Source organism: Protomyctophum parallelum (genome assembly GCF_964188405.1).
Source record: "Protomyctophum parallelum genome assembly, chromosome: 5".
NCBI lineage: Eukaryota > Metazoa > Chordata > Actinopteri > Myctophiformes > Myctophidae > Protomyctophum > Protomyctophum parallelum.
Genome location: NC_139702.1, coordinates 40,560,134 through 40,584,622, shown reverse-complemented (window position 1 = coordinate 40,584,622; position 24,489 = coordinate 40,560,134). Strand labels below are relative to the sequence as shown.

At 44.6% G+C, this 24,489-nt stretch overlaps 1 protein-coding gene across 1 annotated transcript; it reads right to left on the bottom strand.

The window, feature by feature from the left end:
• misp3 (MISP family member 3) lies at positions 1–12,789 on the bottom strand. The gene is made up of 3 exons (XM_083764479.1): positions 11,436–12,789; positions 9,139–9,218; positions 1–1,207 (listed from the first exon to the last, which is right to left on the bottom strand). Exons 1-3 carry the CDS (start codon positions 12,637–12,639, stop codon positions 1,106–1,108), a joined length of 1,386 nt encoding a protein of 461 aa, XP_083620605.1. The 5' UTR covers positions 12,640–12,789; the 3' UTR covers positions 1–1,105.
• Between the last annotated feature and the right edge of the window lie 11,700 nt (positions 12,790–24,489).

Sequence of the window (24,489 nt, the reverse complement as noted above, 5' to 3'; positions counted from 1 at the left end):
CCCCTCCATCAGGCGCCCTGCAGGCTGGCCAGGGGGAGGTAGTATAGAGACCAGGATTACTGCATGTTTTTTGTGAGGGTACCTATACACTAGGGGAGTTTGTTTTTTGTGCTATCCTGACCAATTAGTGTTTGTGACTGTAATCTGTTGCTGTTTAGATTTAGTAATCTAATAAAGTATTCAATAAATCCATCAGATGAATCACCAGCACGCAAAAGTCCTTACAGTAGGTAGACTAGTTTTTATTTAAGTATAGGCATGTGCAGCATACGGACATTTCGGCAAATAAAGTCTTCATTCTTCAAATGCATCCATAGTCAGTGTTTTTTTCTGTTGTTTTTTTGTTGTAATTATCATAATTATTTGCAAAAGCTCAGTAAATAAACTATTGGAGTAGAAAATAATCTCCCAAAATTCATATTCATATTATGAAAAATCAGTGCTTCAATTTAAACGTTTAGTAAAACACATGGTACATGCAACTTCAATGTCTTTGAAATCACAGAAGATTATTTTCATTAGATAGGCTTATGCCACTCCATTCCAATAACTATACAATAACTATACAATAACTAATAATTCTCCTTTGTCGTAAAAAAAAAAAAAAAGAATCCTCCAACAAGGATAAGGTTGGAAAATCTGATCTGAAGTTCGGATATCCTCCAAATGTACTATCTCACTCCTTCCAGGTGCAGTATTAACTTTCTCTTCCTTTCTTTACCGAACAGCTCTGCAGAGCACAGTGTGTCCGACACGGCATGGTTTCACTGTCCTCGGCACCGTGCCGGAGCATTGCCTGTAATCACTCAGGTAACCTGCTGCTGCACAACATGGCCCTCCTCAGGAGCACTCCTCGCTCTCCTTGAGGGGATTCAGTTCTCCTCGCCCCTCCCTTTTTGACTCCTCCTCATACACCTTGGTTATTTTTCATTCTCTGCACCCCAGCGACTCTTGCTTATCCTCAGCTGCCGCTCCTAGCAGCCGCTTTCATGTGTGCCATGCAGTCCCTCCGTCTGTTGAAGCCGTCTGTTGAATCCAGCCAGCGGTCTGTCTCCTCCTCCTGCCATCTTTTCCATGCCCCTCGTTTCACCGCGGCCGTTTCATGTCAGTTGTCCTCCTCTCTGTCTCCGTCTCCGTGGCCGTTGACCAGGCCCAGCTCCCAGCGCTGCAGGAGAGGAGTCTTCTGTCTGGGAGTCCAAGGAGGACTCTGAGATGGGGTGAGGGGAGGACAATGTAATCATAATAGTAGTAGTAATAATAATACTAAACTTTATTTATATAGCACCTTTCATGACATAAATGCAGTGCAATGTGCAAAAAAGATAAAAGATAAAAGCAAAAACATAAACATAAACATAAAATAACTTTAAAATAAAAGCAAAAGCAGAATGATATCATAGAACATATAAAACAACATTAAAATAACGGCAGAAAAACAGTGAGTACATGAACAACAATACAATATAGGTCTTAAAACCTAAAACAACATTAAAATAACGGCAGAAAAACAGTGAGTACATGAACAACAATACAATATAGGTCTTGTGTTTTAAAAATGTCTACAGAGGCTGCCTGTCTGAGGTGTAAATGGGAGTTTATTCCAAGCTGTTGGCCTATAGAAGCAGAAAGCTGCTTCTCCGTGAGGTAGGAAGGTGCAAGACCATTGAGAGCTTTATAAACTTATTTGGTACATACAGCCAGGGTGCATACAGTAGACCACATCAGACCTATACAGCAGCATTTGACACAGTGAACCACCATAGCTGCTCCTAGACACCCTAGCTGATCTGGGCATCGGTGGGACGGCACTAAAGTCGTTCTCCTCCTACCTCACCGACTGGACTTACCAGGTTTCTTGGAAAGGTTTGCTATCGTCCCCCCGGACCCTCCAAACTGGGGTCCCACAGGGATCTGTACTTGGTCCCCTCCTTTTCTCACTGTACACTAAATCCCTTTCAAGCACTATCATCTCTGCTCACAATATATCCTATCACTGCTATACCGATGACACACAACTGTTTCTGTCATTCCCCCCCTCTGCCACCCAGGTGGAAGAGCACATCACTGCATGCCTGGCTGACATCTCACAGTGGATGTCCTCCAACCACCTCAAGCTGAACCCAGACAAGACTGAGCTTCTCTTCTTCCCAGCTAAGTTCTATGCGGGACCTAACTATTTGAGTAGACAACGCCCTGGTAACGTCTGTCCCAACAGCCAGGAATCTTGGTTTTGTCCTGGACAGTCAGCTCTCGGTCAAAACACACATCACAGCTGTCACTCGATCCTGTAGGTTTACACTCTATAATTATGACGAATTAGACCGTTCCTCACCCAGGAGTCAGCCCAGTTCCTAATCCAGACAACAGTCTTCTCTTGTCAGAACTTGACTGTTGTAACTCCCTCTTTACTGGCCTACACTTAAATGTGCACTTAAGCCTCTCCAACTGATCCAAAATGCCGCAGCTCGCTTGGTGTTCAACCATACAAAATTCTCACACGTCTCCCCCCTTCTCCGCTCCCTCCATTGTCTCCCGGTCGCTGCCCGCACAGAATACAAAACTCTGATGCTGGCATTCAAAGCAACCAATGGTATGGCTCCCCCATATCTTGCAAGTATGATAGAACCCTACAAACCCTCCCACGCACTCAGATCAGCCAACGCACTGAAGCTGGAAGTACCTTCACTAAAAACGCCGGGACAACGCTCCACACGTCCCAAACTCTTCTCTCTTCTGGCTCCAAAACTATGGAATGCACTTCCCATTACAATCAGAACTGCAGCCTCACTCCCAATCTTCTGCCGTAGTCTGAAAACCCACCTTTTCAGACTCTAGATGGAGTCTGAAAACCCACCTTTTCAGACTCAATCATGGCCCATAGAACTTTCCCTAGCACTTGCCCTTTTCAGACTCTAGATGGAGTCTGAAAACCCACCTTTTCAGACTCCATCATGGCCCATAGCACTTGCCCTATAGCCCCTTAGATAAGCACTTTATGTAGACTTAGATAGCATTTTATACAAACAGACTTATAGCATGTTATGTAGACAGCACTAGAATTGCATTTTATGTAGTCATTGCACTTTATAGTATAAATGTATAGTATAGTATATAGTAGCCTATGTATAGTTTATATAGTTTCATTATATAGATATTCCACGGTTACGTTCTTAGCTTACGCATGTTTCATGATAACTACTTTTTATGTATGCGATGTATGCCATGTTTTTAGTTCTTGCTTAATGTAAATCGCTCTGGATTAAGAGCGTCTGCTAAATGCCTAAATTGTAAACTGTAAATTGTATCAGACATGGGCGTCACAGCCGTCACACCCATATATGGTGAGTATGACGCGACACCCCCACTCTCACAGATCTGTGATAATGACTGGCCGTTTTGTTGTTTTTTTCCACTTGGATGTCCGCGATGCGTTATTATGCTCCCACTGCAGTTAAAAAAGCCCCACTGTGATTGGTCAACTTGGTTTCCCCTATATGAAAGTCTATTGGCCGTTGATTGTGTTCAATTTAGGTCAAAAATATGGTAAAATAATAAAAATTAAAATAATTGCGTGCGTGCAAATTCATGTGAATCCCCTCCCCACGGCCCCCACCTTCTGATGACTATGACACCCCTGACATCAGAGAGGAGAAACACAGGAGAAGAGACAGATAAATATGGTTCTTCTCCACGGCAATTTCTTACACATCTAAGCACTGAAAACTAGTGATATTATTTTAACAACAATTTGATAGGGAATGTTGAAAAACTCAACATTAGATTAGAGTGTGTGGGCCAAACTGTGGGCCAAACTGGGCCAATGTGGGCCAAACTGGGACGTGGGCCAAATGTGGGCCAAACTGGGACATCTGGCAGACGTCCCTGCATCGGCCCAGGATCGTCCCGGTTTTGTCACCGCAGGACAGAATGGAGCTTCTCATTATGCAATGCTAATGGCAAGCTGAACCACGCATAGCCAATTCCTCCTAGCGCAGCGAAAACATGCTAATGTGAAGCTGAAATGCAGAGGAACTAAAGCCTGATGCTGCACTCATGGCTAATCAGAGGCACTAGTGTTCAAAGAGATACACAGCCGCAAGACGGGTTGTACGAATCACTTGGATTGTCTGGGAACTCTTTTATTGACTACAAACACAGACGCCACACACTCACTCACCCCTCTCACTCTCTTATTCTCTGTCCCTCTCCCTTTCTCTCTGGTTTCATTTCCTTATCACACTAACGGCATAATGATTCGGTCTCCCTAGGAGAGTTCAAAGCCATGTTCAGATAAAACAGCGTAACTGAATTCGAGTGCATGCGGTTGCTGGCTTTTGTATCTGTTGTCCCTTGTCTGTTTTAATTTGCTGTATTTTCCTTTATTGTTCCTTGTTCCCCATTTTCTATTCTACAATGTCTTTGTAGCCTTGTAATGGTGTGCAGTCTTGGCCAGGTCTCCCTCGAAAGAGAGATTTAAATCTCAAGGGCTTTCCTGGATAAAATAAAGATACAAATAAAAGGTATAGACAAGCCATTTACTTTGTGTACATTTGCATTATCAGCAGCACTAGTCTGTGAGTCATGCTCGCTGAGAGAGAGGAGTTCAGTGTCTTTATTCACTGGGCCCTGTGCAGTCTGATGCAGTTCTACACCTCTGTGCATTATTTAGAATAGCTAGGAAGTGGAGAAATGCTGATCGGGGATCAGTGCAAGCTTTTAACACTTGCGTGTCTGTGAGCTCTTTTTGACCCATTTTGAGATTTTGAAGTTTATCATGCCTGTGAAGCTCTCAGATGGTTTCCTCCTTCCATGTGTTTTTTCATCTTCTAAATATCAATTTATAGGCATAGGCCTACTTATAACTTATACCATATCTGTCTATTAGTTTTCGGTCAAAATTACCTCTGTCACCTTTAGTTCCTACCCCATGGGAGTGGACTTCACAGTTCACACCTCCAGACAGCCAATAGAGACACACGGGGACTACAAATTTCATGCCCCCAAATGAGACAGCGTCCCCACTTCTGGTCCGACCGTTGGCACGGTGTACTGCAGGCAGGAAATTCAACTGTAGCTAGCCTACTTTTAAAATAATATGAAATGAACTGAAGACTATATTGATTTGAATACAAATATGTTTCCAAATGTATGAAGTGTCTTTGTCAACATATATTGTTGTTTTCTCAATAGATAGAAAAATTAGGACATGCTAAAGACAGGGATGCCGGGTTGAAAGTGCATGCGTAAAGCTACGTTCAAACCGAAACCTGGATAGTTAGAGCGATGCGATTACATACAAAGTCAAAGTCAATGCAAAGGCGAGAAGTCACACGGACGGGTGATGCGAACGAAGTGAACAGTCGCCTTTTATCTTCGCTCCGGCTGGAGAAAAACCCACTGAAGCAACGTTCGCTTCCCCCAGGCTCCACGCATCGCGTCCTGACAGCCAGTGGCGCGCACAGACATTTTGAGGGGGGCAGGTGCTCAAGTGAAAAAAGGGCACCTTGTGCGGCACGTGGAACCGGCCGGCTGCCTTAATAGTGTGAGATTTATAGATTTTGGGCCATAAATAATATTTTAGATGCTTTAAATCCAGAGATGGTCGATGCCACCATATGGGTCACATATACTGTATGTACACTGTATACAAAACAAAAATTTAATTAACAAACTGTACAAAAAACTTCTAAACTGTAAAAATGTTCAAAAGGGCACTTTGCTGTCCAGACTAGAGGGCAAAAGTGCAGGTGCTTTAGCACAATTGGTGTCTATCTGTGCACGCCCCTGCATGCTGGCAGACAATCATTGAGTCTTGATGTTTTTCGGAGCCCTGGTGGTTTTATTCATCCAAAAACAATATACAAGCAAAGACATAGGAACTAATTTTGCCGCTCATAAATTATATAGTAGCAGGAATTATTTTATAGGTGTTTTTTCTAGGTACAATTATGTAACGAGTGGGTTTAATTTGTTTGCGCATCACTGCATGCCTGGCTGACATCTCACAGTGGATGTCCTCCAACCACCTCAAGCTGAACCCAGACAAGACTGAGCTTCTCTTCTTCCCAGCTAAGTCCTGCCCTATGCGGGAGCTAACTATTTCCGTAGACAACGCCCTGGTAACGTCTGTCCCAACAGCCAGGAATCTTGGTGTTGTCCTGGACAGTCAGCTCTCGTTCAAAGCTCACACATCACAGCTGTCACTCGATCCTGTAGGTTCACACTCTATAACATACGACGAATTAGACCGTTCCTCACCCAGGAATCAGCCCAGCTCCTAATCCAGACAACAGTCTTGTCAAAACTCGACTATTGTAACTCCCTCCTTACTGGCCTACCAGCATGTGCACTTAAGCCTCTCCAGCTGATCCAAAATGCCGCAGCTCGCTTGGTCTTCAACCAGCCAAAATTCTCACATGTCTCCGCCCTGCTCCACTCCCTCCACTGGCTCCCGGTCGCTGCCCGCACAGAATACAAAACTCTGATGCTGGCATTCAAAGCAACGAAAGGTATGGCTCCCCCATATCTTGCAAGTATGATTGAACCCTACAAACCCTCCCACGCACTCAGATCAGCCAACGCACTGAAGCTGGAAGTACCTTCACTAAAAACGCAGGGACAACGCTCCACACGTCCCAAACTCTTCTCCCTTCTGGCTCCAAAACTGTGGAATGCACTTCCCATTGCAGTCAGAACTGCAGCATCACTCCCAATCTTCCGCCGTAGCCTGAAAACCCACCTTTTCAGACTCCATCATGGCCCATAGCACTTACCCTACCCCCTTAGATAGCATTTCTGTTGACTTAGATAGCATTTGACACAGACTTATAGCATGTTATGTAGACAGCACTATAATTGCATTGTATATAGTCATAGCACGCCATAGTACATATGTATAGCATAGTAGTAAATATGTATAGTTTATATGTATAGTGTATGTATAGTTTCATTATATAGATATTCCACTGTTACTTTCTTAGCTTACGCATGTTTCATGATAAATGCTTTTATGTGATGTATTCCCATGCTTTTTGTTCTTGCTTAATGTAAGTCGCTCTGGATTAAGAGCGTCTGCTAAATGCCTAAATTGTAAATAGTTTGGTTACACTCCCAAAGTTAATTTACTGTGTACTTTATATCTATATCTGATATCTGTTATATCAATCATATAGGCCTATCAATAATCAGTTTGTAAATACATCAAAGATGCAAATATAATCCATTTCTACTGGATGAAGCCTTGGCCTGGAAGAGAGGTCATCAGGTGGTCTCCAACCTTCTTAGGCCTCATTCACACGTACCAAACACCAATCAAGCAAATGTTTGGACGTTTTTTTAGTTTTTTTGGGCCAGCACAATGCTTTTACAATGGGAGTCACATGGTTTGACCAAACATTTTTGTTTGATGAGGGGGGAGGGGCAGAACACCACCAGTAATCAAACACAAATGTTTGCATTGTGATTCCCGTTATGAACGATTCAAAATCGATTCATAATTTCCAAAAATCTATTATTATTATTTATTTATTTTCCCCCAGATTTTCCTTTTTTTTTTTGGTTACGGTTACAGTTTTCACTACATGGTGTTTGTGAGATACAGTATGAAATGTAAGCTTACCCTAATCACAGTAAACATCGTGTATTTTTCAGTTCAGCACAGCTGAGGTGTGTCTGTCAACGAGGAGCCAGCTGACCCTCATTGACAGGCAACATGCATCAAGGCAACTCGTTAGTGTGAGTGTGTCTCTAGTCTCTGCATGTGCCTAACACTCCACCGGGTGCGTCAGTGTCGCGTCTCCGTCACCGCCACAGAATGTTCCCTTTTTAATCAATGAAGGGTGGCTCCACTGCCTACGATGCGTTGCGTTGAGTGACTGCTTTCAAATTGCCCCCGTTCGTTTTTTTACGCACGCACGCGTCCAGTGGACCCCCCACCATGGACCCCCACCTCACCACCGAAAATCCAGACTATGAATAGGCCTTAAGTCTACCAATTTTATTAATTTTACAGCAGTTTTTACTTGAATGTATTGTTCTGGTAACAGAGTGAGAAAAGTGTCAGTCAGACTCAGTCAGAAGTTTTTAAGAAATGTACTCTACTCTACTCTACTGCTTTCATGCCACAAGACTGGAGTAGATCATGATGAAATCCTATGTAATGAATCGAAAATCATTTTGAATAGAGAATCATTTTGATTCTGGAAAAAAAATGCTTTTGATTTTATTTATTTTTTATATTGATTCGAATCGTGAAACCAATAATCAGAATCGAATCGAATCGTGGGACACCCAAAGATTCACAGCCCTAGTTTCAACCCTCAACCAAGGCCAAGTCACTGCCCTTCTCCTCCAGGCTTCCAGCTATAGACAAGTCCACAGAGCGGCGCCTCGGACGCAGCCACCCCCTGAGGCGCAACCAGCACCACGAGAGAGGGCCACACCTGGCCAACAGGGAATGTAGATGTAGTAGTAGGTGCAGCAAACCATTGCTGACCACACCCCAGCGACTGCCACGCCCAGGGCACCCCCGCGGACCCGCCCACTGTCCTTTATCTCATGCCAGAACTAACAGGAAGCTATCTCTGCCTTGTGTGTTCTTGGGGGATAGCAGGCACTGAGAGGTCTCTAGGACTATGGTTTGCCTCCTGCCTATAGGGTCCTCCTATAGGTCTCTCCAGACGGTGTGGTGTGCATGTGTCCGTCCTTGTCCACACTTGGCCTTACTCTGGTGTATTTGAGTCAAGGAAGCCCTCTCTGCGTCTGTGTCACAGTCGTTGTTGTTGTTGTCGTTGAAACTGTCAATCAATAATCAATAATATAATGCACCACTCGGGGGAGGCGGAAGAGAGCTATACAGATCTCACATGGAAGAGAGTGCAACAGCTGGAGCTAATTAAGGGACTTGCGCGACCAAAGTAAAGCGATTAAAGCGACTGGAAACAAATCTTCCGTTTTGAACGCACCTTAATCTTAGCCAAGGGAAACTCCCACGTCATAGTTGTTTCGGATATGTGTCATTTACGACATTCATTGTGTGAACAAACACGCAGTACTATTATCTAACTTTGGAACCACTCATGGAAAGTGTTGGGCGTGTTTGACCGTATGATGACTATACAGTCAAACAGACTGACTCACCTCAGGCCAAACAAGCTGCTGGTCTTCAGTATGGGCTGGAGGCCACATGACGCCCAGCCTGCACAGGGACTGGCGTGCTGCTGGGAGGGATACACGCACGCATGCACACACACGCGCACGCACACACACACACACACACACACACACACACACACACACAAACACACACGCGCACGCACACGCACACGCAGAAGGAGAGAGGGAACAGGGAGTGGAGGAGGAGGGTAAAGGTGACGGAGGTAAGAGTCATTATTATGTTTATTAATCATTAATATGTTGTTCCAGTGACCCCACCCCCCAGTAACAAATATTTGAGTTACAAATGTTTGCTGTGAAAGAATATATATATATATATATATATATATATATGCTTGTAGATCTGCCATCTTTCAATAGCTAAAGTATAAAGGGTCTTCTTAACGGGCTATTTACAGTGGATAAATGAAGCCTGCTGAAAGTGAACATGTCAGAGCAGCAGAGAGACATTAGCAGATGTTACTGATGAAGAAGAATAGCCTATAATAAAGAATTATAAACTCATCGTCTGACTCTAAAGCAGTGGTTTTCAACCCTTTTCATATCAAGGCCCATTACTTATTTGGCATTTGAGCCACGGACCACCATCTGATGAGATTTAGCCTCTCAGACCCAAAACTTTTTGTTGTCGTTTTTTTTTCTACATTCTCGAATTGTGTAGACGTCTTGTAAATTAAATAATGCAGATGTCTAACAAAAATGTACGCTCTCACGAGTTAAAGATTTATAAGGGTCCATTTGGTTACCAACTCTCCATCATTAACTGGAGACCACCTGGAACCCCCTCAAGGCCCACTGGGGGTCCCCGGACCACTGCTTGAGAACCACTGTTCTAAAGCGATAGTAAAGCCCGATGTATGGTGTATACATCGGGCTTTACTATTGCTTTAAAGCAGTGCTACTATAAATCAAGCATTACATTATGACAGTATTGGGCCATACAGCACAACTCTGAGTAACACAGGAATATTATGCATATAAATAGTAGTCCTAGTATTAAAGCCCCCAACAATATGTGTAAGTTACTGCAGGCAGTATACAGCAGTTGTTCCCAAAGTGGGGTCCGGGGACCCCCAGGGATCCTTGAGGGAGTTCCAGGGGGTCCCTACTCCCCAGCTAAATGATAGTTTGGAGCCAAATGGACGCTTATGTGTCTGTAGAATTATGTTAAAATGTGTACATTCTCAGAGTTAAATTAACTTTTATTTTACAATATAAATTGGGGGTCCCAGAGATAGAAGTGCCATTAAATGTATTTTCAAATGGGGTCCGCGGGCTAATTAGTGTTGATTTGGGGGTCCTTGACATGAAAAGGTTTGGGAGTCACTGGTATGCATGCATGCATTTTGCATTTTCAATAATACTGTCCTACATTGACTTATAAGCAGTGGAGGAAAGTAACTATGAGTACATTTACTATACTGTACTTAACTAAAACTTTGAGGTATTTGTACTTTACTTGAGTATTTTCCAACCTTTTTTTACTTTTACTCCATTACATTTATTTGAACTACAGATACTTTTAACTCTGAGAGTTATACATCCTCTGATTTGGTTCCTTCCTAACTATCTATCATTTAGGGGAGTGGGGACCCCCTGGAACTCCCTCGAGGACCCCTGGGGATCCCCGGACCCCACTTTGAGAACCACTGGGTTAGACAAACTGGACGTAGGATCCTGTCCTGAAGATTGGCCTTTTTTTGGGAAGCACTTTGTGAAGTTTGGTTCTTGCTGACAGGATAAAAGGTCAGGACGTACACATGACTCAGGAGTTTCTGCCTTGCTCCTGGCTCCTTCAACCAGCCTGACACTGCTACTACAGTACATTTACGTGTTTGAGTTATTATGGCGCTGTTGTATTTTCTAGTTGGATAGGGAGCTTATTTATATATGCTCTCTGGTGTATAGAATTATAGCTGCTAACAACAGCTAACATTGCTTTCTAGTGGCTGTCCTCAGGTGTACCACCGGCTGTGGGGGAAATAAACTAAACGATGTGCTCACTGGACTGTTTGAGAGGATTTATCATCTCGCCACGCACCACAGATATACAATTATTTCACGTATAAGTGCATAAACACATACACACACACACACACACACACACACACACACACACACACACACACACACACACACACACACACACACACACACACACACACACACACACACACACACACACACACACACACACACACACACACACACACACACACACACACACACACACAAATCCCCCCCCCCCGCTCTGCACTAACCTGTGGAGGGTCCCGTGGCCCTCCTGGAGGGGAGGACAGGCGGGTCAGGAGGAGTCAGTCCATTCAGCAGCAGAGGAGGAGGAGGAGGAGGAGGAGGAGGTGCTGTGCTGACGGGCGTCACGTCTCCTCCTCTGCTTGCTCCTCTTCCTCCTCTTCCTCCTCTTCCTCCTCCTCCTCCTCCTCCTCCGTACAGGCAGCCCCTCTGCTTCCGGAGCTCCCTCTCCCTGTCCTGCGCCTCGCGGATGTCCCGGCCCACCTTGTCCAAAGCCGCGGCGGAGGAGCGGAGCTTGAAGAAAGGGTTCTCCCTCGGCGGCGCCGCGGCAGCCTCCTCCTCCTCTTCCCCCTCCCCCTCCTCCTCCTCCTCCTCACTCCCTATTAAATCGCCCAGGTATTCTCCGGCGAGGGACGACGACGACGGGGGATGGAGAGCTCCGTCGACGATGTCTGAGCCGTCGTGGGCGTGGCGGCCCGGCGGCCCGGAGTAGTAGAGTCTGACGTCGTTGCTCTCCAGGATGATGACCTGACAGTCGGCCCCCTCGGAGAGGCCCGGTCCGAGCACGGGAGACGGACCCGGGGTCTGAATGGGGCTCGGGAGCTCCGAGCTCCGTCTCCTCTCCGAAAAGGAGCCTCTGGGGGAGGACGCGGCCGACGAGCCGGCGCCGCCCCGGTTCTCCGGGACGGAGAGGTCACCGGGAGAGGTCACCCAGGACGACGGCGCCCTGCTCCGAGTCAACGACGGGCCGGCGGCCTCCTGGAAGACCTCGAAGAGGTTCTGCCTCTCTCGGAGCTGGCGGACCGTCCCTCGGTCGTATCCGCCCGACACCGTCCCGATGTTGACCAGGTCCTGTTCCCGCTGCGTGTCGGCGTGGATCTCCCGCTGCATCTTCTTCCCGGCGTAGTGCCGGTCCTTGCCCTGGTTCCTCTCCGAGGGCAGCGGAGCCTGCACCAGGACGGACCTCCTCAGAGGGATCTCCACGTACTGCGGGGCGGCGGCCGCTGTCTGAAGCCCCCGGGACCTCCGCAGGCTGCGCTCGCGCTCCACCGACCGCCGGATCTCCTTCTCGATGGGGGTCTCGCCGCCGGCCGGGGGCCCGGTGGGGGCGGTCTCGGTGTCGTTGGGGGTGGTCTCCAGCGTGCCGCATGGAGAGAAGTCCGCCGACAGCCCGCTGTCACTCTGGCTGTCGTCGTATATGTCGCTTTCCATCCTTGCGGTTCTGCTTCGTTTGGAAATGGATATAGTTGAATTTCCCTCGACGTCGTCTTCAAGGTTTTCAGCTCTCGTTCTGAATCCAAACACTCGTTCCTCCGTGTGGTTCTTCTCCTTCTCCCCCAGCAGCACCGCCTCGTCAGTGGCACGTCCACCTGCTGCACTCTGTCCAACTGTTTGCCTGCGTTCTGCCTTCTCCTGCTGCTCTGTGTTTCTCCCCGCCCAGCTGGCCTTTATTTCTCCCACAGCCACAACATAGGCAGAGCAAAGAGTACCTGCCGGTCCCTGATTGGCCGTCTCCACGGCAACGGCCGCCAAAGGTGGCAAGCTCTGGCTGCCGAGCACCTGTTGTGCTGCTTCCTGGTTCACTCCCATGGGGTCATGTTCAGGCTGGCCCTGGATCAGCTGCTGCTGCTGCTGCTGCTGCTGCCCCCTCTGCTGTTTCCCCGAGGAAACTGCAGACTGTGTTGTTGAGGCTGGTGATGGCTGACTGCTGATTGGAATAAACAAAACAGGCTTGCTGCTGTCGCCATACAGGTTCACCTGCCGTTTCCAAGCTGAGCTGACGTCCTCCGGGGGCCTGGAGTCCACAGCGCTCACACACCCTCTGTCTATGGCTTCGTCAGCGAACGGAGAAACATCACAGTCTGCGGAGAAATGGACGGTGCGGGTTTTAACGGTGGCCTCGGATACGTTTCGTTCAGATTCATTACTGTCCAAACCGTATGACTGTGATAATGCCTCCTCCTCCTCCTCCTCTTCCTCTGGCTTTGCCCTGCCGTCTCCTTCCATCTCCTCCTCCTTCTCTTCAGCTCTGTTAACAGCAGCTTCAGGGAGGTCCGGTGCCAGAGGCCATTCTTCACCCTCTCTATCGGAAGATGCCAGCAGGTCTTCTTCATCTGCCTGGTCGGACGTGACCTCGGCATCACTGATCCACTCAGCCAGCTCTTCCTCTAGGCTGGACCAGTCCTCTGCCTTTGTACCTTCCTCTGTGGGTGACAGCCTAAAGGCACGAGGAGAGGATGGGAAACTATCCTGAACTAGATTGAGAGACTTCTCCCATTTGTGACACGCTTGTGATCCTTCCGTCTGTTCTCCATTTTCAAATTCAGTCTCGAGTGACGCCGCCGCCCCAGTGGAGACATCATGACTCACTTCTATCGGCTGTTCCACTTTGAGCGCACCGCGGGCCAATTTAATTGTTGAAGGCTGACAGTTCTCCTCGCACAGATTGTCATTCTGAGCGCCGGGCTCTGGCACCACGTCCACCTCTTCTTCTTGGGGGACCTCTTCTTTGCCAGCAGCATCATCCAAAGCAGCCGCGGTCCAGGACTCGTTGCCCAGCTCGTCTATGGAATGGTCACTGGCCACGGGCTGCACTGCCATGGTGAGAGACTGGGCTGTTTGTAGGGAACGTCTGTGTTGGAACGCAGCCTACTGGAGCCTATAGTGCCAGTCTGAGTGACAGCAGAAGGACGCTGGAATGGAGAGCACAGCAATATGCAGGCAGGGTGATTAGCAGTGGTGGACAAAGTATACTAGAGTATTGATACTCCTGGTCGAATACTACTCATCTGCAAGGGAAAGTTGCATCAACTTGAGTTAAAGTATGAGGAAACTGCTTTAAAAAAAATAAAAGTATTCAATAGTACATGTTTAACAAATACTTTAGTCTTCAAACGTACAATGCAAAGTAACTTTTTAAATATCAATGCATATTGAAATTTAGACATTTTCAAAAGAGTCAAAAGAACAACATTTCTCTAAAATGTAGTGGAAGTATCAAAAAATACTAGTACAGTATTCAAGTAAATGTACTTATTTACTGTACTACTCATCACTGGTGAATGGTGATTAGTAGCATGTACGTCACATTGACAATCTTTGAAGATTGTTGTTCAAAAGAGAGACGCCAGGTAGAACATGGTTAATCTAAAATGATTTCATGGTGGACAGAGTGACAATACACAGTATGTTGGGGTTTTTTACCCTCAATTTCTTATCCCCCAAGCCATTTATTTCACCTGGTGCCAATTGCCTAAGCTGTAGCCTAATCATGGGCTCTCCCGGCCTCTGCCAATCTGGGGAGAGCCCCGAACTGAGCTCATGCTTCCTTCCATCAATGCATGAGGAGTGAACAGGCCGCTTCTTATCACCTGACACTGACAGGGGGGGAGAGTGTCCCCGGTATAGGTATAGCCTCACATTTTGTGAGGGTATACCTACCCTATAGCAGTGTTTCTCAACCTATGTACCGCGGCACTTTACTGTGCCTTTGAAATCTCCAGGTGTGCCTCGAGATTTTGACCAAAAGTAACACTACTCCCCCGAAAGCGATAGATAGGCGTCCTATTGTTGCGTCGTTGTTGTTGTCACACGTCTAAATAGACATGCGAAAACAACATGACAGTGCTGCTCCCCTTTTCCACAACCTACCTGTTTGTCCAGCATCCAGCCAGGATAAAAACTCTTTGTTCAGGAAAACAAGCTCAAGGTTCACACTAAGACAGAACTTGTCAAAAATATTTACTTTTCTTTTTATCAATTGTTTTTTACGATTTTCTTTGTACAAAAGTGCTCAAGTTTAAGACCATTGTATTGTGGCAAAAGATTTTTGTTCTTGTTTTTACAACTCCTTTTTTTATTTAGAAGTATTACTTTGCATTGACAAATTGAACATGTGTGTGCTACATTTTGTATGAGTTTTCAAAAATAAATTGGTGAAACTGAGGCACTGTCTCTGTCCTTTTCTTTCTCTTTAAAGTAATTTGACGAGTGCTGTCATGTGTGTTTTTAAAAGTATATTGGGTTCATATATATATATATATATATATATCATATATTATATATACAGTATATACACACACCATATATCTAGGTGTGCCCCGAGATTTTTAGGCTATGAAAAGTGTGCCCCGGGACAAAAAAGGTTGAGAGACACTGCCCTATAGGATAGGGGACATGGGGAGAACATGCCAACTCCACACAGAAAGGCTCTTTCGCCAACTCCATGTAGGGTATGGGCGCTGATGACACAGAGGAGAGAACACGGCCCCGGCGCCTACAGCGATTCGAACCCGGGACCTTCAAGCTGTGAGGCGACAGCGCTAGTAGGCCTACCGACTGCACCACCATGCCCCCATACGTCTTTATTAAGGGAGTCACTCACTAGTGTGCTCACTAGTGTAGAACAGTCCCCTACAATAAAATGCAAGGAACATTGAGGACACGCTTATTATTTCCGAGTCCGTATCTACACCACTCATCATGTGGGCGCAAAGCTTTACTGCCACTTTTACGTCACAAGTGTCACCATGAAAAGACACCATCTCAACAAAAAAAGAGGAACAAATTATATTTCCAGCTTAATGGAGGAGCAGGCTTATACAGCTCAGTGGAGGAATAGCTATTATAGATGCCCCACTTTTAAATGCATTCTGGCTGCCTTAATGTTACCCCAGCCAGCACTGACATGAATTCCTAGCGAAATTCAAATGAGAAGAGAAGCTGAATATTAATGCATTTTATATATATATAAACTTTATTACAGGCTCGTGGCCCACAGGGTAAGACAGTACATCACAAATAGGAGAATACAAATAAAAAAAAATACAAAAATACAGTACATTTACCCAGCCCAAGAGGTTACTACTCTAGGCGAGGCTCTTATACCAGTGTCCTCTGATGGTAGAAGTGTACCTTACAGAACTACGGCCTGGGTCTGTCAACTGACCAATGAGTCCATTCAGTGAGCGATCCAGCCTGCTCATGAATTTAAATGTCAAGTTCCTCAACAGAGCCATGAAAGTAGTGAGTCCCAATGAACAGAAAAGCCCACTGGCTCTAGTGCTCCTTGGTTTTTTTAACAGTATACGAAGACAGTCATTATAGGCTACTTGCAGTTTGCGTAAGCTCTCCTTCTTGTACCAGTGGAGCTGTGTAGAGAGGGGTGCAATAAGCTCTAAAGAGGTTTACCTTAACATCCGTAGTACAATGGTGAAATTTACGGACATGTTGGCTTGTACATAAAGCATTCTCCTCTGTCTAAACATGTCCTCGTCATCCTCTAAGGTATCTGTTATGATATGCCCAAGATATTTTGTAATTTTGGACACACCCATAATTTGACCAGACAGATGAAAGGCAGGAAACTTAAGTTCCAGATCTTCTTTAGTTCTACATATGAGTATCATGCTCTTCTTGGCATTATACTGAATATCAAAGTCAATACCGTAATTTGTACATATATTGAGTAGCTGTTGGAAACCACTGCTACTTGGGGAAAGTATGGCAAGGTCATCCGCGTACATAAAATGATTAATTAGGCTATCACCCATCATACAACCTGTTCTGCACCCCCCCAGCTGCATTGACAGGCCGTCCATATATAAATTGAAGAGGGCTGGGGATAAAATCCCCCCCTGCCTGACGCCATTACCCACCCTAAAAGGGGTGGATAATGTGCTCCCCCATTTTACCTGCATTTTCTGGTTAGCATACCAGTAGACAAGAATGCGTAATAGACATTTTGGCACACCCCTAAGCTTGAGTTTATTAAAAAGCTTGTAGTGATGGATTCGGTCAAAGGCTCTCGACGCATCAATAAAACCAACCAGCATAGTAGAGCCCTGCCTTCTATAGGTCTCCACTGCTTCTTTCAGAGCGTAAATACATAAGTCTGTACTATGTTTGGGCTTGAAGCCAAACTGATCGTCAGTGGTGGAAATGTAAATACTTAGTCTATCAAGGAGTAGTTTTTCTAGTACTTTGGACACAATACTAGCAAGAGCTATGGGTCTGTAGTTATCTATACTCCCTACTTTCCCAGCTTTGTCTTTTATTATGGGAACCAGAACGACAGACAGCATGGAGTCTGGTAAAGTGCCATGAGTCAACATCCCAGAGAAGCAGATAGACAACAACACTGCTAATCTGGGACCAGCTAGCTTTAAGTGCTCTGCTGTAATATTGTCCAGACCACTGGATTTTCTGTCAGCAAGTTGCTGTATGGCATTAACAACCTCGTGGGTGTTAAGAAAAGTACTTTCTTCTTCAATAGTGCCTATATGAAAAGGCTCACCTTTAACACAATTAAATAATGTTGCATAATGCTGCCTCCAGAGGGCAGCGATGGCTACTGGATCTGTTACCCCCTCTACATTACAAGGGAGAGCTGTTTTAGCCCTCTAACACCCGCATTAATTTCTACTTGCAAAAAATAGATTTCAACCTTACTACTACTTTGTACTACTAGGACTGACACTAAAACATATGTTAAAAAAAATAAAAAAATAAAGTTTGATGGAAAATGTATAATAATTATATAATAATTATATAATAATATAATAAATTAATAATTTACATTTGGGGGATATCTTTCACAATAATGAATAAAACATGTTCTAGACATTCTAATGATCACAAAAAAACATATATTACAATTATTGTACCTACTTTTATTAGGGTAAAGGTCAAAAGTCTTAGGTTAAAAAAATGTTCAAAATCGCACAGAGTCCAGACATTTATAATTTGTGTGAATGTCAGCCTCTGTGGGGGGTATTTATATGCAAATATCATGACCAATGGCATTGAAATTGCATTGCAATGAACATCACTGATGACGTTTAGGTGAAAAAAGAACAGAAAAAAATTATAATAATTTAGTAATAAAATAAAATAAAATTGTTGCTAAAAAGCAACGCTGGGTGTTAGAGGGTTAAGGGACTTTACCTCTTTCCAAAAGTTAGTGATGTCATTATCAAAAAGATTATCAGCCATAGACTGTTCTTGTTTGCTTATAAACCTTAATGCATATTTGTACTTTGCATTAGTTTTCTTTTTATGTTCAAGGACAGGTCCCTGTCTGGGCCTGCCATCTATTACCCAGGCCTTATGGGCCTCATTGGCCTCTGCATGGTAACAAAGTTATAGATTTTTCTTTTACCATACAGCATTCAACAAACATTCCATCCATCTCTCTCTCTCTCTCGTGGAAACAGAGCAAAACCTTTACTTTTCGGGATTCAATTTCAGTATCAATTAAGTATCAAAAGTAGAACGTTTAAAATGTTCGTGCCACGTTCCGAGCTTGTATATTTGCTATATATATCTGCTTTTGATGCTTTTGTGTGACGCTGTGTGATCAAGTACAGTAGATCCTAAACTTTCCAATGTCAAGACCTGCACTGTACAAGAAATATATAGTATACAAGCTCACAACTCGTCACTTTGCACACCATGTTGCGAGCTTGTACTGTAGATGGGCTATTTTATATTGGTTTGTTTGTTTTAAATTTTACAAAATGATTGTTTTTTTTAAGTGTCGCAAAAAAGAAAAGAAAAAATTAATGTAAAATGTTCTAAATGTAGGAGAAGAAAAACTGGATTTTTACTTGAGTCGTACGTGACGCCCCCAAAAATGTATCCGTGACCCACAAATGGGTCCCGACCCGCTAGCTATTTGGGGGTTAATTTACGAAAGTTAATTTACGGAAAAACCCAACGAAAGTTATAGAAGAATTGGAGATAGGAGGTTTTCTGACCCTACAACACAAACATTCACTTGTGATAAATCACACACAGCCTCAGTCTCATCGTGTTCCTCTGGCTTCGCAATAGCAGATGCAGAATGTGCTTATTATTGCATGCCGGGGGGGGGGGGGGGGGGGGGGGGGGGGGTTATAACCCTGTGTGTTTGGCTTTGGGGCGTGAGGCAAGCGCCACGCATATACGACTCCCTTTGTGCAACGTGTGACGTTTTCTGCTGCTGAGTGCACACTGGCTTTAAATCAGCTTATATTCTAGGCCTCAGAGAGCAGAGAGTGTGTGTGTGTGTGTGTGTGTGTGTGTGTGTGTGTGTGTGTGTGTGTGTGTGTGTGTGTGTGTGTGTGTGTGTGTGTGTGTGTGTGTGTGTGTGTGTGTGTGTGTGTGTGTGTGTGTGTGTGTGTGTGTGTGTGTGTGTGTGAGTGAGTGAGTGAGAGAGAGAGTTTTCCGGGGTACACATTGGAGTCATTGCCATGCAATATCTCTTTAGGTTTAATATTTCCCCTTTGACTTCTAGCCCAATAAAAAAAAAAAACCTCTGGAGTAGAGTAGTGGAGTAGAAGTAAAAGTTTTGGAAATTGGAATTACTCGATTAGAATAAAATGTTACTAAAGTGCAGTAAAATTTTACTTAAGTACAGTATTTAAGTAAACTTTCCACCACTACTTAACCCATTTAGACCTGAGGACGATTCTGTCTTAAATTTTTTATCCCACGATTTTTGTAACCCAGTTTTCTTTTCACCCAGTGCCAATTATCTAATGTAATCCTGGGCGCTACACTTCCTCTGCCAACCTGGGGGGGCAGCGGACTGACCTCATGCCTCCTTCTATGCATGAGGAGTCCAAGCTGCTTCTTTTCACCTGACAGAGGGGAATTTCCCCGGCCGGACGTAGCGCGTGGAAGGGACATGTTATTCTGACCAGTTCCTTTCTCCTCCATCAGGCGCCCCGGCTGGCCAGGGGGAGGTAGTTTTAGAGACCAGGATTACGGCATGTTTTTGTGAGGGTATCTACCCTAGTGGACACGGGGAGAACATTCAAACTCCACACAGAAAGGCCCTATCGCCAACCCCCACCTCGGGTATGGGCACTGATGACGCGGAGGAGGGAACACGCCGCCAGCACCCACAGCGTCCCCAGCGGGAATCGAACCCAGGACCATCTAGCTGTGAGGCGACCTGAGGACGATTCTAAAAACAAAAGGCTAAATCAGACAGTTTTCTGTCAATCAGTGGTTGTCAAGGACCCCAAAAAATGATATGTAATTGGCTGCCGACCCCCATCTGAAAATGTGTTGTGTTGTGTTGGGACCCCCAGAAGCAAAGATTTGACCTAAAAACGTTCACTCTGAAAGAGTGAAGATTTTCACCACATTCTCACATTTTTCAAAAATAGCAGATCTACAAGCTCGTAGCGTGGCACTCGGTGCTGCGCTACGAGCTTGTAGATCTACTATTTTTCAATAGCTAAAGTATAACTTAATGCTTAAAACACCAAAAGTCCTGAATGGTTTAAAGCTGCCAGAGCCCATAAGTCCCTTCCATTTCACTCCTTGCCAAGTGGGAGCCAGCTGTACTTATACTGACATGATGCCATTGATGCCACAAGCTGTTTAGCCCACTGCGCTGGGCTCTTCTGGCTGGCACCATGAGCCACAAGGGATCATCATGAAAGACTTAGAAGTAGCAGGTCAACAAACTATATAACGTATCGCATTGCAACGCGTTGTGAGCTTGTAGATCTGCTATTTCCATTATTTGTAAGTACAGTAGCCAGCCAGCCAGCCAGCCAGCCAGCCTGAGCCATACTGAGGACATGGGGTAATGTGGGCATAGATAGAGAATGGTGGAACCACGGATTTACAAATGGTTTGTCTTTTTTACAAACGTTATCTGCTTTCTTTTTTATATTATACGTATGCAGTATCTGAGTATCATCTGACATTTATGACAAACCAAACCAAAATTGGTTGAAAATAGAAGGTACATGCACCATTAGACAATAATGTTATGAGTGAGCGAGCTGACTATAGCAAGATGGCCGCCATGTTGGGACGTTGCTTCCATTGGCCAGCAGCGTGGGCAAGACATCTATCCTTTATCTACGTCTATGGGTGGAACTTGGTCTAAAGAAGGCAGTCTGGGATAACAGGTTTAATGTCTGTATGTGTATACACAGGGACAGACCCAGGGACACAGGGACAGACTCAGGGACAGACCCAGGGACACAGGGACAGACCCAGGGGCACAGCCATACACATACGTAGCTGTCTATATGTGTGGTTGCACCACTCCAAACTCTCTCTTCAGCGTGAAAGCCAGTGGGGACCTGGATATTTCCCACCCTTGTGAAAAAGGGTCTTTGTAGACAATCAAAAACTAAAGACAAACAATCCAAAATATTTGGAATTTCTCATTTTCTCAACACTGTGGTGAAGAGAGGTGTGGATGTGGGATGTGAATTAAGGCCTGTTTTGTCACATCCAGTGGCTTTAGGAGAACAAGATTAAACAGTGATCACAAATTACGATAGTAAATGCTTGTTATCACATCAGTAATCCCAGTGAATGCTAATAAGATTATCTGACCTAGTAGGTTATAATGACCTAATGCTATGATGAAATCCCCCTTTCACAGTTCATCATGCAATCTGACCTATAATAATAATATGCATGCGTTTTCTGTTTTTCTCAAATGCATATTTGCCTTATGTATCATCTAATAATTTAAATCAAATAATAGGCTAAATGCTGTTTTATTCAATCCACAAAATCAATGTGATTTTGTCTAACACTCTTAAACAAGGTTTCAAGAGATTGCAGAATAGAACATGACGTGACATTGCATAATAAGCTTGTTTTGCTCATTACCAGCAAAGAGGCTCAGTTTCTTTTTAATCAAAGGAAGAGTGTGAAATCATGTTCATTAAAAATGCATTTACAAAGGGTTCATGCAAAGTATTTGGAGATCTACAATAAGGTTGTTTAAGGGGAAAAAAGATAATGCATTGGAATGAATGCAGCCAACATCACCTCTAATGAGAACTATATTGCTAGATTATGTCTAATGGCTGCTGACAGTTTTTTTTACACAATCATGTTATGCTATCATAGGCTACATGTCTCTAACAGAAACAAAATGTAGTCCAGTGGTGGAAAGTAACCAAGTAGCATACATTTACTTTACTGAGTGCTGTACTTACTACTTTTGTACAATCTTGATGTACTTTACTTGAATATTTCCATTTTCCAATACTTTTCTTCTACTTCTACTCCACTACATCTCGGATCCAAATATTGTACTTTTACTTGACTTCACTACATTTATTTGAAAACTTCAGTAACTAGTTAATTTCAAGACATTAAGAATACGTACATTATCCACTTCGGCCATATACATTTTGTCCATTGGTCATAATTAGGTAGAAACATAGAGGTGTACAGTTACATACCTGCTGTTGTTGTATTGTTAAGCAGCTTCTCCAGAGAACATTCCAGCAGGTCCACCACGCTTATGAGAACACCAGATCTGTTTGGGTCAGCATAGAGGTGTACAGTAGTTTAATCTGTAGAACGCTATCACTCACACACACATGTACTGTACATGTGGATTACTAAGCCTCTCAACACCTCACCTCCCCCCTCCTCCTCCCAGTAACAACCCTTTGTTGCACTAACATTTGCATAGCATTCATTCACACTCACTTATAACCACCATTATTGGTCAGTTTCGAAAAATGTTTGTCATGAACTGACTCCAATCATGACAAATATGGGAGATGACATACAGGATAGGATGGTGCATTTATATAGCGTCTTTATCCAAGGTGCTTTACATAGATTGTGCATTACATTCACCCATTCACACACATTAATACACCGATGGCTACGGAAACCATGCAAGGCACCAACCATCACATCAGCAGCAATTAGGGGTTCAGTGTCTTGCTCAAGGACACTTCGACACTAACTCTGGGGGAGCCCGGGTTCGAGCTGGCGGCCTTGCGGTTGTGGATACCATCGAGCCACTCTACCCCTGAGCCACCCCCGCCCAAAACGTGTTTATTTGTAACTAAATGAAACCTAAATTATATATTAAGAATGTTGTGAATAGTCAGTGAGTGGCATTCCAACTACGTGGGCTTTCACATGCGGTTAGGGTTTGGATTAGGGTTATGCTGCATTCACATACATGGGCATGCAAATATACAGTCTACCATTCCATTTGACAATGGAAGCCAGCGACATGAAGATGCAAAGATGCTCTAAAAGCTACAAACATGCAAATTGAGGCTGAGCTGGGTTCAACTTCCAAATGCAAAGCTACAACTGTAGCTGCAGTGACACACACACATCACCACGGACGCACGCTGTAGTGCAGGACATCTGTGAGCAAGTGAGCAACAGATCTTTTGCACCTGCCCGTGTGAACGCAGCATTAGGGAAAGGGCAGAGCCATCTAATAGAAGAGTTATGGGGCGGAAACCGAGCGCTCGAGCGCTGTTCATGCAGTCTGAACTGAGACAAGCTGGAGTTGGAAATATTTCAACGAGGGCGGCTCAAATAAGAGCCATTTTAAGCATGTGTGCAACATGACAACTGTTTTAAAGTATTGTACATTAACAAGTAAAGTCTCTTTAATGTTTATGTTGTATATTACGACAAAACAATCTAAAATAAAGGGATTTAAGATCATTAAAGCTGGGCTGTTGCCTGAGTCCAATGCATTTCTGCCTACTTCCAGTCCAGGACTTGTACCAGTTGGTTGTCCCCATTCTCAATAGAAGTCTATGTAGGAGTCTAGGAGAGCCTCCATGGGACTGGCCCCATGACGTGAACGCAGTTTGCGTAACTCTGTCTATATCTAAGACTCTGGGACCTAGAGTATATACTCCGAGTCTGGGACAGGGTTAGTAATGAGCGCATCGGAATGGTGGTGCAGCGGAATAACAGTTAGGCTGCACTACACTGCAGTACTGTAGTGTAGTGCATGTATGGATGTGTGAAAACTCAAAGGAACCAAAAATAATGGAGAGAGAGATGCTTAAATACTCAGATTGGAGTTAGGTGTGCCTCATCCTGTAGGCCAGTGGTTTTCAACCAGTGCCCCGGGGACCACCAGTGGTCCTTGAGGGGCTTACAGGTGGTCCCCAGCTAAATACAGGAGTAGTTGCCGCCCCCCACCCCCCAGAGCCTCTTCACTTGAGTGAATAAACAAAAATATGATTGTTTCGTTTCAATTAGATGTAGGCCTATTTGTATAATAAGATGTCTATTGCAGCTTACATAAACTAACAGTAAGCT

Coding starts and splice junctions, on each gene's coding strand:
- misp3 (XM_083764479.1), bottom strand. CDS start 12,639: ATGGAAAGCGACATATACGACGACAGCCAGAGTGACAGCGGGCTGTCG. Junction 9,219..11,435: donor GGCCACGGGACCCTCCACAG/GTTAGTGCAGAG, acceptor TATCCCTCCCAG/CAGCACGCCAGTCCCTGTGC. Junction 1,208..9,138: donor AGCAGCTTGTTTGGCCTGAG/GTGAGTCAGTCT, acceptor ACCCCATCTCAG/AGTCCTCCTTGGACTCCCAG.